At 33.8% G+C, this 16,577-nt stretch overlaps 1 protein-coding gene across 3 annotated transcripts in view; it reads left to right on the plus strand.

Annotated features, from left to right (window-relative positions):
• The window catches only part of Nab2 (Nuclear polyadenosine RNA-binding 2), a 61,289-nt gene extending 51,762 nt beyond the window's left edge, over nt 1-9,527 (plus strand). For 2 of the 3 annotated variants that reach the window (XM_076465465.1, XM_076465467.1), the window contains exons 15-17: nt 3,482-3,597; nt 7,440-7,512; nt 8,181-9,527. In XM_076465465.1, coding sequence (XP_076321580.1) covers nt 3,482-3,597; nt 7,440-7,506 — 183 coding nt within the window. In that variant the 3' untranslated portion in view covers nt 7,507-7,512; nt 8,181-9,527. The remainder of the gene's footprint in view (nt 1-3,481; nt 3,598-7,439; nt 7,513-8,180) is intronic. The other variant, XR_013016747.1, reaches the window with a different exon arrangement.
• The last annotated feature ends 7,050 nt before the right edge of the window (nt 9,528-16,577 follow it).

The following is a 16,577-nucleotide window of genomic DNA, read 5'->3' on the forward strand; positions in this document are numbered from 1 at the left end:
AGATAAGTCCTTACTTCAACCCACTCCATCCCTGTGCATTTGGAAGTCTCATCAACACATGCATAAGTATCTTTTAGTTCATTGTGTTCTCTCAGCTCAGTCACTTACTGTTTATGATGAAATCTTGCACAGGATCCTCTTTTACCACCATTTATCTTCCTCCTTTTCTTAGAGACAATCTGCAGTGGTAGCTGTACTAAGCCCATAATTGAGGAGGTACACCACTTCTTTCACTGCATTTGTTCAAGAATGCTTTCCTTCAGAGTTTGAGGGCTTGCATTTGTTCAAATCCTTGGTATGAATGCTTTCCAACCTTCTTTCCTTTCCATCACTGTCTGGTTGTGGTCTTTCAGACAGCTCTATGGTTGTGGCTCTGATTAATCACAATGGGAGCACCCAGCCCAGAGATTTCTATTTTTGGACTTTGGAACTTTTGTACTGGGCCCACGCAGATACTTATCTCATCTTCAGTGTACTCTCCTATACAAGTGCTTCATTGGGTGATTTCTGTGGTACACTCCATCTTTATTGGGTCCTCCTAATTGCACTCCATTGGCCAGCACAATCTTGGTTTCAGAGGCTCCAATGCCTACTAATTTTACCATCTGTCCCTCTTATGTTTCCCTTTTTTTTGTATCAACCTCAACCCCTGCTCTACTTCCCAATCTTCCCTTCCTGCACCTTCACGCCTAATGTTTTATTCAATCGTTGGAAAAAAAGATTTGGTTTCACATGTAAAGTCACCTCCATTCAACTATCTTCCATGGAAGTATACCAGTGCAGGTGGAAGATCTACTACTGTTGGTTACCTGTCAATTAGCCTTCTGTGGCTTAGATGACAAAATTCTTTTCTGGTTCTTTGAGCATGGGCCTGTGGTCTCCTTGCTTTGATTTTTGGACAGTCCTCTCCCATATATTTCATTTTTCCAGTTACTGTGAGGTTTTTACTTCCCTTATTCTCACTACCTCGTACGTTCCTCTAAGATTCAAAGGCCTTCTAAGCATCTTCCCCTTCCAAACTGGGTTATTACTGTGATCCTCCATGCCCTAACTTTACCTCCATTTGAACCACTTTTCACATGTTCCTTGTTTCATTTGTCCCTTAAGACATATTGCCTCCTTCTTTTGGCTTGTGAATTTTGCTGGTCTGATTTGTTTGCCATTGATGTTTCACATGCCCATTATCAACCTAAATATATTCTCCCCAAGTCTGCAGCATCTCAGGAGGGTTGCTCCCCTTTTCTCCTATTTCCTACCTTCTATCTCCCATTTTTGCACCATGATAGACTCTGTGTCCAGCCAGATGCCTCAGGTGTGATATTGAAATACAGTTATCCTCTGGGTATGTGCAACCATCTTTTTATTCCCTGGCATTCTGCCTCCCTTCCTGATCATTTTCCTTCTCCCTTACAAATTGGGTCAGCTTTCTAATCCATTTATCCTATTACTTGCTACCTTCTTCATCCCTATACCTTATTCTGTATTTCTTTCCATCCACTCCATCTTCTCACATTTTTTGTTGGGGTTTTTTTCTTCTTCCTGTGGCCATGCTCCATACTTCAATGTGACTTTAACTGGTAAGATTTGTGCATTTTCCTCTTTTTTTACAAGCCTTTCTTTCTTTGCTTTTATTATACAGATCCAGCTCTGTGACAAGTGTTGTCTGACTTGGTATTCTTTAGCTTCAAGTGTGCACTGTAAGACATCTAGACTCCCACTCTTATTGTCCATGACTCTACATGCTCACCATAGAGATGAGGTGTTTCACAAGATCTCTGTAAAGTTATATACCTCAGGATAATTGCTTCATAAATTGGCCTTTTCCAGACCATACCATTCATGGATTGCAGAGATAAAGTAGAAGGGGATAGTCACCCATCCCTACAATGCCTTGAATGAATAACTTGGTATGGTCTGCTTTTCAGAATAGAGTTTAATGGTCATTCATTGCATTGTCTCCAGTGATGATGTTCCTTCAGACTCTCCAGTACATTCTCACACTTCTCCTTCAAGTGGAATATGGAAGTTCTTTGCACCTTCCAGTTCCAAGTTATTTGGGTAGATGACCATGGAGGTACCCTCCTGGATGGATTCTACAAAAACGTTTGTTATAACCATTAATTTGAGAATGGGGTAGTCGTGTTCTGCTGTTGTAGATTCTAAATGGTTTTTATGGGAGTTGATCCATGCCCTCGCTGGTGGACATGGCCTCTTGAAGCTGTTTACACAATCACAGGAGTTGGTCCGTTACCTTAAGAGATCACATAACCTCCTCATACTGTTTACAATATCATGGAGTTGATTCATCACCAAACTAGTTGTGGCCTCCTACTATTAATTTAAATATACAGTTGAGTTAATCTGTCATCTTACATGTACCATACTAATTGGAGTTGATTCATCATAAATACAGTTTACCCCTTTTTCGATTTGGAGCCTTCATTCTATATTCGCATAAACATCAGTTCCCAGAATTGAGGTGTTGAATTTGAGTGAACCAATCAAAACAAGTCCTCACACACATTGAATTTATTTTCTCAATGCTGGATGGCTAGTTCCAGATTGTTGTAAGCTGTTGATTCTTGTGCAGTTACCTAGTAATGAGAGTGGATCCTCATCCCACCCTTATGTGGACATTGGTACCCCCCAGAGGAGATTTTGGATGTAGTTTACTTGTCAATTACTGTCCAATGTACCCTCGCCTCTACACCTTGCAATTTCTGCTCAAAAATGGTGTAACTCCCCTCCTCTGATCTCTGGATCTCATTCTCTCTGGTCAGGGGTATCCTTCAGATGCATTTAAGGGTGCTTTTGTTATTCCCTTGCACCAGGTCTAATCCTTCTTAGTTTAGGATTTTAGCCAATCTTGTGAGTGGAGGGAAGTACTGTGTCAAAAGTTTTAATTTTCCTTTTCTTAAATGTATTTCTGACAGGTACTTAACTCTGCTCTCTCTTCCCACCTTTCCACCCTGCCTCTGGTTCTCACACCTTTAACCACACTTCAAAGTGAAGGTTTAATAGAGGAGTATAGAGGGAGTCACATGCATCACCTGAGCATGCTATGCTACTAATGGTTGATGGATGATGGTTTGTATGAGACACATTGGGATATACTAATTCCAATGGGAGGGGTGCAATGCTCGTTGCATGCATATAGAAAAGTTTTCATATAGAGTGTAGCACTGAATGGAAATACATTTTCAGTATAAGAAAATTATAATTTTCTTCATTTCTAACTTTTAAATATGTGTTAAAATGCATGGGCTTACAAATATAAAGTTTCAGAATCACACTTGGACAACATAATTTTTGATGTGTTTAGGTTATATTGTGTATTTTATCTTGTGTATATTACATATAAACAAACAGTTGTTTTTTCCTAATATTGTGCACCAGAACAAAGTTCCAAGCTGTGAGTTATGATAGAAGGGTGTAAATAAATAACTTATGGTTCCTAAAGCAGGTTCTATTTCTATCACAGTTGTGTAAATTTGGCAACAGTTGTCGAAATGCTCATTGTCCATTCCTTCACTCACAAGCTCCACCACCTCAGCATTTGAAATGGACTGCTCCACAGTGTGAGTCAAGTCGCTTAAGGTAGTTTTTATTGCATGAATTTTATTAGTTAAGAACAAAAAAAAAAAACTGTAGATCTAACAGTTCACAGTGATCTCAACTGCTAGATACTGTTGAATAATACTAGACAAATTCAGAATACAAATTAGGAAATCTAAAGACTCGTGATAATGTAACTTCATCCTTTAGCCCAGATATTGTATCGGTTAATATCTTGTTCCAGTTATTCCTGCAAATTTTTCTGTAGATATATTAGATTCAAGACAGTAAAAGTTGTAAGGTAGTTGAGGGCAGTTCAATTGAAAATAAGAGAAATATATCGCTAATCTATAACTTTTTGTTCAATATGGGTTGGCCTTCAGAAACAGCCAATCATAATCTAGAGTTGTTTAGGTTAGTTTGTGCCAGAGAGGTGTGTAAAGTACATAGAACATTTAAGAGAGGTAGTAGGTATAAGAATTGTATTCTCAAGATATCTGGTGTGGGTATTAATGCTTTAATTAAAACAAAGTACAGAACAACGTTTTGACCTTCTGAGGTCATCTTCAGGTTAACATAGTGGTTTCTCATCACAAATTATGAGAATTCTTAACTAATTCCTGTAAAGATAAAATAGTAATGTGACATAATATGTAGGAAATCATATACCAAAACAAAAAAATCACTAAACCCATAACATGCTCTACAAAAAAATGTTATTTACTTAATCCAGTGTCAAAAATGCAAATTCCAATATGTAAGCAAAACCAAGACAACTGTACGGGAACCTGTTAATAACCACAAATAAATAATAAAAAATTTCCAGTCACAAAATACTTTAATGTGCCTGGACATTCTCTTGAAAACATTACACTTATGGATATAAAAACAAATTTTACATCTAACAGAGACAAAGAAATTAAAGAAGCTTATTGAATAGCAGTGTTAAATACTGCAACATCAAATGGTATAAATCTAGATACCAGGACTGCTGACCTTTACAAGTCTTTGGAAAGATTTCCAAAACTAAATTCATAAATAAATTTACTTTACATTATTAATATTATCCTTGCTTACATTTCTCTATATTGATATGATATCCTATATATTGCTCCATTTTGTTATTTTCTGTATTTTCTACCACCTTTTGTCTTTATTTAATTTTTATTATGTATTCTTTATTTCATCTTTATAGAAAATACTTAATGATTCTTCTAATTATCATGCCATTTAAATCTTTTATGCAATTTACACACCTCTTTAGCACAAACTAAACCTGACTCAAATAACTCTAGATTACGATTGGCTATTTTTCAAGGTCAACTCGTATTGAAAATCTGGTTTACATGACATCAGCATCTGTGCCTATATATTTCATTACACTCATTAAATGTAACTCTTTATTCTCTTGAAGAAGAATAGTCAACTATTCTGAAGTGTTTGAATTTTGAGTCTCGCTTGAAAATGTTACAACTTTTGTAGGTGAATCTGTGTGTTAACTTCTTAATCAGAATTTATAACATTTCGGTAGGTGAAGATGTGATAAAAATTCTGTCATTTCTCATAAATTGGCATATAAGAAGTTTCATGTGAATTAACATTGTGTGAGCTAAATGTGAAGTTGTAATGAAAATATTGTATTATGCAGATGTTATTATACAAACAAAATACTAAACTAATATTGTAGGAACTCGTATATGCAAAGTGAAAGAGATAAAGTTTGTCACACGTGATAAAAATAAAGGTCATCTCAATTAAATCACACAGAAGTGTGATATCAAACCTAGGATCAAGTTCACCAAGACATGTAGGGTCAGAATGTGGATAAATTCATAATATTTTCATTTAAAAGAAAAATATTAATTAGCTGCATGAAGCAAGATCAGATATAGTCTTTGTATGTAATTAGTTATTTTAAACAGATTTGTGGTTCTGAGTTGCATGTAAGTTGTTCTAGTTAAAAAAGTTCATTAAACTGAAGTGATACTACTGCAAGTAAAAACATATGCTTGACATCCAGAATGTACATTCCAAACAGGAGGTCAGAGAACTGACTGTGTGTCTGTGGAGTATATTAAATCATAAATGAAAATGACGATGTTTTAGTTCAATTTTGTTCTAATTTTATAAAAGCAAGTAAAAAATATTTGACCAAAATAATAAAAGACTGAATGAAAGAGAGTTAAAATATGTCACGAACATTATACACATTAATAACTGACTGATGTAATTCAGTATTGTGTATAAATATAATTTGTATAATTTGTGTCCGTAATCCTATGAATAGGCAATTGCAAAATCAAGTATGAGGATTTAAATTATTTAAAGTAAATAGCTCTTATAAATAGATTTATGACTATAAAATAAGTCATGAATTTTTTTAGACATTAATAAAATGTGTTATTTATATAATTAGTTCAACTAAGACTTCTTGAAAATTAAGAACTTTGCCAAAACAACATCTTATCTACTACTTATAACTATTTTACTAGGGTGAGATAAGTCCTAGTGTAACAGCAAGTAGCATCCACACATTGTGATGTTAATAAGAGATTTTTACCTAGTCCAGTTGTCATCTTGTTCTGTAATTTATAACTTTTATTAAGGTGAGATAAGTTCCAGTGAACTGAAGAATTTCTTGTGAAGTGGAAATATTATTGTTATCATTGTATTTAGTCCCTTCAGGAAGATCTTTTATGGTCAAGAACTACTTTATACCATGTATATTTTTTTAAAGGAAGACTTAACAAGGAGCTTAAAAAGTCATTCAGAAGTCATTCCTGAGTTGGTCTTGTCCACAAAACAATTATCCAGAGGAATATACACTAAATAAAACTTCATTAAAAATTATATTTAGTTTTTATAAATTATGTATTTTTTGAAGGTCCAGTATGTAAAATGGATCTTTCTATCTGTAACCTACTACTTTATTTGGTTTATATCACTGAAAAGTGTTCTAAAAATTGTTGTTATGGGCAAACTCATGACTGATTGAAATACTGAAAATAAATTTAAACTGCAAGGGAGTAAGTAAGGTAGATTTATAAAAATTTCAGTTATGAATATAGTTTGTAATTCTGTGGAGTTAACAAATCAATTGTTATCAGAAATGAATTATGTAAATATAACAATACAAAGTTTATTGTTTTACAGCATATTGTATGAACTTTGACATTACACAACTTATTGGTTTTTCAACATCAAACAGGAGATGCGATTGATACATTTAGAAGACATTTACCCTTCAAATTATCAACTTTTTATACTGTTCACTGCTGATGGAATACACGTAACGTATCGAGTGATTTTATGTTTTGGTCCGACATAATACAAGTATAAATACCTGACTAAAAAAACTGAGCAATTTGTTGTATAAATATTTCAGAAAAATATGTTTAGAAAGCTGATGGCCATATTACTTAGTTTTAAATTGCTGTTGCAAACCCAGTTCCTGCTTTAATACTTTTTATTTATTTACAGGCACTGTGATAAAAATATTTAATGTCAGTAATTTTATAGCTGATGTCAGTAGCACCTTGTAACATTTGTAGCTTTAATTCTTGAAGAATCAAGACATCGATAGCAACAAACATTCACTTTGGTTGATTTTACAAATTTAATTTTTAATATTGTTACTATAAACAGAATTTTAACCAGAAAAAGAAATTAATAGAAGCTTTATTTTCAACATCTGCAAGTTAATAAAATATCTTAAGAACTTTTTGATTTGTGTTGGAAAACAAACTTTCAATTACAAAGATGACGGTATGCTCTTATTTTATAAGTTAATGGGAAATATTGTGGAACCTAAACATTTTTTTACCATTATGTAATTTTCATCTTTATTAATCTCCATTATTTCTGTTTTGGTATTTCTGGTGCAGTGAAAGGAAGTTTGCATTGAAAAATTCAACAGAGAACATGCCTGTGCAGACTAAAACAGAGGGCTAGCTGTTGGTAAGCATGTATTTGTTTAGTTTATGGCTTATATATTTGAAGGAGTATAAAAGCATATGATTTACTAATGCTTTTTTTAATAGATGTAGTTTTGTATGTTTTGAACTAACCTGCATATACTTTTGTATTGTATTATTTCAGTTTGTTTGGTATTAAAATGCATTTAAAGAAAATATACTCAGCAATGAATCTTTATATGTAGTCTAATATTATGTTACTGAGAATACAAACTTGAACATAATTGTTTTAGCAAATACAGGCAGGAAATAACACCAATAAAAAATATGTGCTTAGTGAGGAACTGACTAAACTGAATACTTCCTTTAAAAATGCAATAATAGCAATTTCTACAGTAAGTTTATTTTACAACATTTTAACCCCAAGTAACGAGTCATCATCAGGTAAGAATTATGTTCAGATGAATGTAACTATTATGTGATAATGACTAAATACTATTGGTCAAAATGTAATTATCGAAATAAAAACTTGCCTACTGTCAAAGTTACAATTAAATCAACTAAAATATCTGTTGAAAGAATAAACAAACTGCTATATAAAATCACTAATAATACATTATTAATATCAGTATCATATTTTTATTTTAGTTTACTTTGTTTATATTAACCAAAGCTTATAAGTAATTTAATACCTTTTTTTTTTATTTGTAGTGTCCAGTGTTGTGTACCTACTGCTGAAACATATGAACAACTTCACATTTAGTCTTAAGCTATATAACACAATATTTTATATGGTCTGATATAGCATAGCTTGCTCCACAAAAAACCTAAACTATAAGCATGTTTATGTATTTTTTATTACACTAAAATGCACATGTAAAAATCCATTCCTGCATCACACTCTGTTTTTGTTGTTTTTTCAACATCAAACCTTGAAACTACTGTGACTGAAGTCATAATAAAAAAAAATGTTTGGACAAGCCATAGTTATCCTCTCACACCAAGTTTGTGTTTAATCTTTGTAAAAGAAGATAATTTTTTGTTTTGTTACAACATTTGTAACCTGTTGTTACACAAGTTTTAAAAATTTCTTCTCCAGATATAAATGTTGTTGTTTTTTTAAATGTCTCGAAGTTAACAAGTTTGTTGTGTACATAAAGTGAATGTGTTGATACCATATGTCGATTTGGTTTTCTTTTTGTAATTTAATATTGGGTTGAGGAATAATTCGTGAGCGTTTTTTCAAGTTAAAAAAATATATCCATAAACGAAACGCTTTAGCAAAATATTTCATGTCATTTGGTAGATAATTTTTTGCTCTAATAGATGGTGTGTTTGATTTTCATATGTCTTTCATTTTCAGCTCATTAAATGGAATGTCAAGTGGACAAAATCGAGCATTTTCAACACCATCTGCTTTTCGCATTTAATTTCTGGCAATTTCGTTTAAAACAATGCATACTATATAACTAGGTATTACATGAAATAACGTATCATAATAAATGTTTTGGGTGTAATGTGTTCATGCATTGAAGTATTGTATAGTCTTGCATGTAATGCTTGAATGAAATTATTTAAAAATGCTCACGAATTATTCCTCAACCTAATACATTGTTTAAAAACATCAACATTCACATTATGTCGTTAAGTTAGGCTGTTGGTGTAAATAAACTTGTTAACTGCAGTTGGATGATCTTTTAATTAGCATTTAGTTATTTTATTTAGAGTTCTCTTCCTATACAGCACATTGGATAAACCATAATGATCTAAACGTTTTGACCATGATTTGATCATTCTGTGTTTTGTGTATATTAATATGTTAAAATGCATGTGTGAGGAGAACTAAAAACAAAGTTATTGTTCACTTTCTCTATGTTTGATGAGATGACTTTGTAGTCCTAAAGATGAAAACAACATTATTGTAGTTACATTATGGGATAGATAATACTTAGGAAGATTGAGTACAGGCAGATAGAATACGGTGTGTTTTAATGTAAACCAATACATTCAAAGTTTATACATATTTATTGAAATAAACAAAATAAAAAGCTTTTCCAACAACTTATCCTTTATGTATCCTACTCAACAATTTTGATACAAAAAAACTAGTTGGTAAATGATGGATTAATGTTAATAAGCAATATAAAAAACTGGATTTACTGATTATTAAAGTCTGTACTGGTGATTCTGCTCATATTTTGTAGACTTCTTTTTTTAACTTTATGCAAGTTGCTAAACACCTTTCAAATATTGAATGCACATCTGCTTATATTTTAAGATTAAAAAAATAATAATAATCCCAAAACATACCTATGTCCTCCCCAACTCATAACTATTATTTCTTCCTTTGCCCATCTAAACATTGGTCTGAAGTTTCTCTTGCTTGCTCCAGTCTTTGATACTCCACTTAGCTGCCCTTGACAATATTTGTCTCCACCTACATCAGTGTATCCTCTATCCTGGTACTGTATCTAAGTACATCATTCAAATAGTTTTATTACTTTTTATCAGCAAAGTATAGTTAACATGTTCCCAATATTATAATCATTTGGAGATATTTTGAACATTATCCATGCTTTCTAGTTTCATTTTTGTAATAGGAATTTGAAAAATAATTGCTTCTTAAATTTTGGGGTCTTGAGGCAGAGTTTATGGTTAACATGAATAAATCAATATTCCCTTGTAGGACAGGGTCTATAAATATACAACCTTAAAATTCAACATTTTGTTTTCCTTTCAGTTTCTTAGAAGACTCTCAGAATCATTAATTTCATTGATGATGAGCTGGATCCATTGTTACCATGTGCATCAGTTCAGTTTTCAGCCTCTACATTCCTCTGTTGGCATCCTTAAATCTTCCACTCCTACAGGGGGTCATAGTTTCACCAAAATTCATAGGTTGTGATGTTAGTCACTTGGTACATTGGTACCTAGAATAGATTTTATCTATACCAAGGAATTTTTTCATTAGCCAGATCACTGCCAGTGCCATTGGTGATTACTGTATACCTTCAGTGTGTGTGTAGAGGCTTGGTTGTTGCAGATTCAGGAGCACTGCAGGTTCTTGAGTCAGGATTACTCATTCAATTCACATCTTCATCACTGTTATCCACCCAACCTGTATTGCTTCAGTCTCCCACAAAATCATTGGGATTTGGAACTTAGTTTTAGAGCTCTCAGAGTCTGGTTAATCCAAAAGTGGTGATAGAATATTTGTAGTTTACAGATTTTATTCCTGTTGATTTTTTGGTTCCGTGCTGATAGTAGTTTGGTGTTCAGTCATCGATCTCTCTCATATATATATCATTGCCTAAATTCTCCAAAGTTCATAAATTACTCATTCTTCAATCAGAGGTGGCATTTTTCACTGGGATTGTAGATGCCAAAGATTGTTGTAGTAGGCTGGTTTCTGCACACAGACATTAGCAGAGTCCCACGATCATTGTTGTGCACAAGGGTCAATTACTGCAGTTCTGAATTTTTACATTTGTACTCCCATTAGCTTCACAAGAATTGTGTTGTATCTCAGGATTTTTTCTCAATACCTCAATTCCATCATGCTATGCATGCACAATTACATGGATGACTGGTTACTGCTAGCACCATCTAGTCAATTATCAGACCATCATATCCTGATTCTACTTTCAGAAATAGCCAAGACAGGCTTTATTTTCAGGCTCAGACTTCTGTTCTTGCTCTAATTCCACATGTCACTGGTCTGGGTATTTTTTATTTATCATCTCATCTTTCAGTTGGTTTCAGCTGTCTCCCATCAGACTCAATGCTGCTGAATAGGTCACTCAAATCTTATTCACCTCTTCTTCCACAGCATGAATGGGCCCTTCTCTTCTGGGAATATGGGCATCACTCTCATCCTTCTTGTCTTTGGAATGAGAGCACCAGAATTCATTTATTGGTCTTTGTAATTAAGAGATCATAAACACTAATTCACTAAATTCCTCAGTTTCTGTCAGAAGCATTCTTTGATATTTAGGGGTCATTAAGTCAGGACACTACTATGATATGGATTCCTCCACTGCCACTATGTCCAGAGTTCCATCTCTCCATGAATGTCTTGCTTCAGGGATGAAATGCGTATACCAACAGTTAGGAATTTCAGGGTCTAAGCACAGATAAAGAGGCCTCTGTACAGTGTTTAGTCCTTCTTGCTCTTCAACATGCAATGCCTCATGGTCTCAGCTTCTTAAGGGAAAATCAGTAGACTTCACTCTGACCATTCTGTGATGATGTCTTGTGTTTCTCATTAAGGAGGCACTTGGTCTCGGGTCCTTTTTCTCAAATTTTGAACCTCCTTTCTATGCACTGTTTCCATCTTATCACCTTACTAGCTTGCTATGTTCCATGCTTTAGGAAACTTGATTTACCTATTGCACTGTTCCTCATAGCTTCCCAACATGCATTACCCCTTCACACACACACATTCTATTAGTGGAGTTAAGGAGTCCTTGCCACACCCAGTTTCCAGTCACTGGGATGATAGACATAGGCTTTTTCTCCAGAGTGTTAGAGTGAACTGTTCCACTCTTGTAGAAAATGGTGATTTGGGGGCCATCCTTCCTAGATTTCTGGATGTTGTTTCCCAGATGTCAGTAGGAGTGGTATCAGTCTATGCTGCAGCCTACTCGTAATACTGGTTCAGATTTGATGCTCAAATATCCACTTGTGGTGGGTGTACCCACCTTCTTTATGATCATTGTTGGTTCAATACATTATTCCTGGAAGAGGGTCCACTGACTCCTCATAATTCCAAATGCAGTGTGGTCCTAGCCTGGATTCTTGATTGAACACGGTTGTTCCATGTCCTCCTCATAATATTGGGGGCAAGTGGGATGTGCCATTCTCTTACGGTTAGGGAGTGAGTGTTCATAATTCCAGACTGGATGAGTTTCCTTTGGTTGAGTAACACACACATATTCTGCAATTCCAATCTTAGAGTGTTGCCTTTCAGATTTCTTTGGGTTTAGGAGAAGGTTTCCTTACTTTCTTGTTGTGATTCCTGTGGCTTGAAATGCATCACTCTATGAATACAGGTTATAATCCATTCATAACTATATTGTTTGTGATCCAGTTGACCTAGCCACCAACATAGAATATAGGGACCATGACCCCTTAATTCCAACCTTAAATATTGGAACCTCAGCTATCTGGGTGGGGATATCTTATAGTAATAATTCCACTCACAATACAGAAATTACGTTCTAGGTGAAGGCCATACCTGTTCTGGAGTGCCAGTCTTCTATTAACACACTCTTGATCTATGCAGGCACTTCCTTCACCATCTTATCAATGTTAGATTCTAGCTATAAGTGTCAGTGGAGTATGTATGTAAATTTAAAATGGACTTCCAATAATTCTTGCCTCCACTGACACTTTCTTACCCTCCTTCCCCACTAAGAGCTGCTGTTAGTGCCTTGGATTGGTGTTAGTGTTGAAAAAATGATAAAATTATCTGAGTGAGATACAGTATTAGAATAGAGGGCACATTTATATAGATGCAAGGATTCACAAGATGAATATTGCAAACGGGTATAAAAGACTGGAGCAAGTCAGGAAAAATCAGACTCATGCTTAGAAGATCAAAAGAAGAAACCCTGGCATGTTGGGTAATAGCTGTAAGTGTGAGAGTAGATAAGTACTATTGGAAATAAAGTTGCAATTTAGAAAAAATGGTAACATTAAGCCTTTCAAGAGTTGTTACTTTAAATAAATGTTATAAAACGACAAAATATTGATTTTAAAATATGTTAATGTTATTCACAAAGGATTTGTAAAAGGTTGACTTTTCCAGCTCTTACTGTGTATTGCCTTCAAAACATTAACTTGAAAAGGTTTTTAGAATTTTTCTGTCCATCACAAGACATAGGTTTGTATTTGTTAAGAAATTAACATCCTATGAGAATCTAATTATATATGTGTTGTTTCTCACATGTGTTTTAAATAATTTGATTAGTATGACCTTTTATTTGTACCTTTTTATGGTCTCAGCATTGAAAATAGCTAAAGATGAAGTTTATATACCATTAGATATTGAATTTAATAATGTATAATCTTTTCTATGTGGTGTTAAAAATGACTAAATGTTTAGCTTTAAAAATTCCTTACCATAAATCTAATTTGCAATATTACTAAAATTAATGAAAAATTGCATTTTACTAATTAACTATAATTCACATCATAACAGTTTTTATCAAGGAGATATAAATAGTGTATCAATCACTACTGTATTTGATCTGTCCCCACCCTGGTGCCTCAGTGGCAAGTCTCACAGCACAGAATACTAACAGTTGGCTTTTGATACCTTCGACAGGCAAAGTACAGATAGCTGAGTGGGTAGCGTTGTGCTTATCAAACTGGCCTCTCCCCATCAGCAGAGATGCCAACTATTTCAAATGACTGAGCGTAATGATTGTAGACAGAGCCCTTTCACAGTTTTAGTCCTTTTAGATTTGCCAGAAACAAGACAATCTGGTGAATGAGATCTCTTTTTTTCCATCCTGTGAACAATCGCATTGGTGTTTCTATGCTGCTTAGAAACAAGAAATACCCATCTACGCGAGTGCTGATTGGCTGACAAGCACTGATGACGTAACTATGGATTCCTCCACGTACCCAATATGGAGAAGCACCGCACTCAAACTATTGGTAGAATTCGGAGATACAAATATTTTTTATTATTTCAAGCACAAACATGATTATCGCAAGTAGCCATTTGGACTATGTCTTTTATTTATTATCAAAATTTATTTGTATCTCGCTAGAAATTTTCTTTTCACCCCTTTCAAGCCTGGGGGGTACAATTTATCACTTTATTGTATAGGCCCATATAATATATAATTATTTGGGAATTGCAACAAGTAATATTTGTTTGTATGAGCATATAGTCATAATGTATACACCAATATCATAATGGTTGGCATATCTGCATCGGTCGGAAGAACTTGAGTATTGGGTGAAAGGCCAGTGTGATGTTGACATGAACACTTCTGTTCTTTCACACAGCCGCTCTTATGAATAATTGCAATAAATCAAGACATTGGTTGCCAATAAATTTGTCAGTTTTTGCCCAGTTTTTTGTTTTCCAGTTTTATAGCTGGGAGTGGGGACTACTGCAGTTAGCAACATCAGGTATCACAAGAAATAGGCTAATAAAATATTAAGTTGCAACTGATTATGTATATACATATGTAACTTTCAAGAATAAAAACAAAATTGGAAATTCTAAGATGAAAGAGAATTTTTTTCAACCAAACTGTCTCTCTCCACAGCATTTTGAAATTTTCATAAAATAAAAACTAGAAGAAGTATATCAAATTATATATTTCTTTGAGCTCAAAACTAAAAACTAAACTGCTTGAAACTAGGTTACTAAATAGTAAAGTATTTCCACCCCAGGGAAAAATAAATCTTTTGGTCTCAATTCCACTCCCACACTTGTTTGAGAAAGATTTAATACTTAAGATATTTGGTTGGGTAATCACTTGCAACAAATGTAATTTTTAAGAATCAAGGAAATTCATTCACTTGTTAATAAGACTTAGAGAATTTCTAACTGAAGCTCACAATATGCCAGGCACTAGTACTGTGAGAGTCCATGCTAGTTGTATCACAGGTTTAGCATTCATATCATCCAGTGGCCCAAATCAAAAAGAGACCAATTTTATGCTATATTTGTTGTGCAAATAGTTTTTTTCTGTTTACATTGTTTGTTCTATTGCTAGAAGAACACTTTGAAAAGATTTCTAGGTCACAAATTCCTGAAAAATCATTAACTGGGTAAGTTTAGTAAATTCGTGCAAACATTTGAAAATGTATACCTCTAAACTTAAAAGTAAAATTAGATACCAAAATACATGTTTAATTCATCTGTCTTGCTAATTCTGAGTGACAGGGAGCATAAAAACACATTTTGACAAAAAAGAAACAGGTAGCTTGAAAACAATATAATGTACTGACTTTATATAGTAATAAATATGAAAATGTACTGTATCAAATTGTAAAGGGATATAACTGTCTACTAATGAGATGCAAATTTTAACACTAATGTCTGTTTAAAATAAAAATTCCTTCATCTCTTGTTACTTGCTGGCTTCACACTACATTAGCCATATGCAGGGATCTTCTTGGCAGTGGTTAGATTCACAGGATACTAGAGCTATAGCATATGGGAAACATTTAATATACAGTTTTTATATAATAATGATAATGACTGTCCATCGAATGGACTGTTTTATTGGTGATTTCTCGTGGTAGTTAATAGTTCTAGTATAATTATTGATTAATGAATTGTTTTTATGAAAAAAGCAGGAGGTCAGTAAATTTTCCATGCCATCCATTTACTGTGTGAAAATGCACTGCACTGGACCATAGTCATAAGTTGATACCAATGGCTCATGAAGGCTTATGACAAAAAAAACCAGCATTCAATACCTAGGACAAGCATGGCTCAGACTGCATTGTGCAACTTTGTGCTTAATAACAAATAAATAGATTGTGCTTCATTGTCATCCAGACAGTAAGAAAGTGCCAAAACAGCATAAAACCTACATTCAGTAGTAGCAGTGTATTCCAGCCATAACTCCCAACACTAAAATATCAGATAAGTATATTCAAAATGAGTCTTATCTGGTCAAACATGTATGGTAGTCTCAGGTGGATACATATACATATTAAGTGGTGGAATGACAATCGTAAAGGTAGATTTTCCTCCCATCCCAAATGTGCTCTCGCTTCTCTTTTTTCATCCTAACAATTTTAGAATGAGGTATCATCTACAGCTGGATTATCAAAATTTCTCTGGACTACCTCTGGGATTTAAAGTCATGATTGACAACATATCTAACAGTAGGTACAGTAATTCTATATAGTAGTTTGCTGTTCAGTCTTGTGCAAAGGTAATTAAAGGCTAGCTGTGCACGTTCTATATCAATAATAAACAAGTAATAATAAACTAGAAGATTTAACATTTGGCACCATCAATACAATCTGAATGGTCAAGTTGCTTCCATTAAGATACTAATAAAGGACATTAATAAACATGAACACTTTCAAATTCATTTGTTAAAGCAAGATAAAAATTGTGCTAAAAGA

Source organism: Tachypleus tridentatus, chromosome 10 (genome assembly GCF_004210375.1).
Source record: "Tachypleus tridentatus isolate NWPU-2018 chromosome 10, ASM421037v1, whole genome shotgun sequence".
In the NCBI taxonomy this organism is placed as follows: Eukaryota; Metazoa; Arthropoda; class Merostomata; order Xiphosura; family Limulidae; genus Tachypleus; species Tachypleus tridentatus.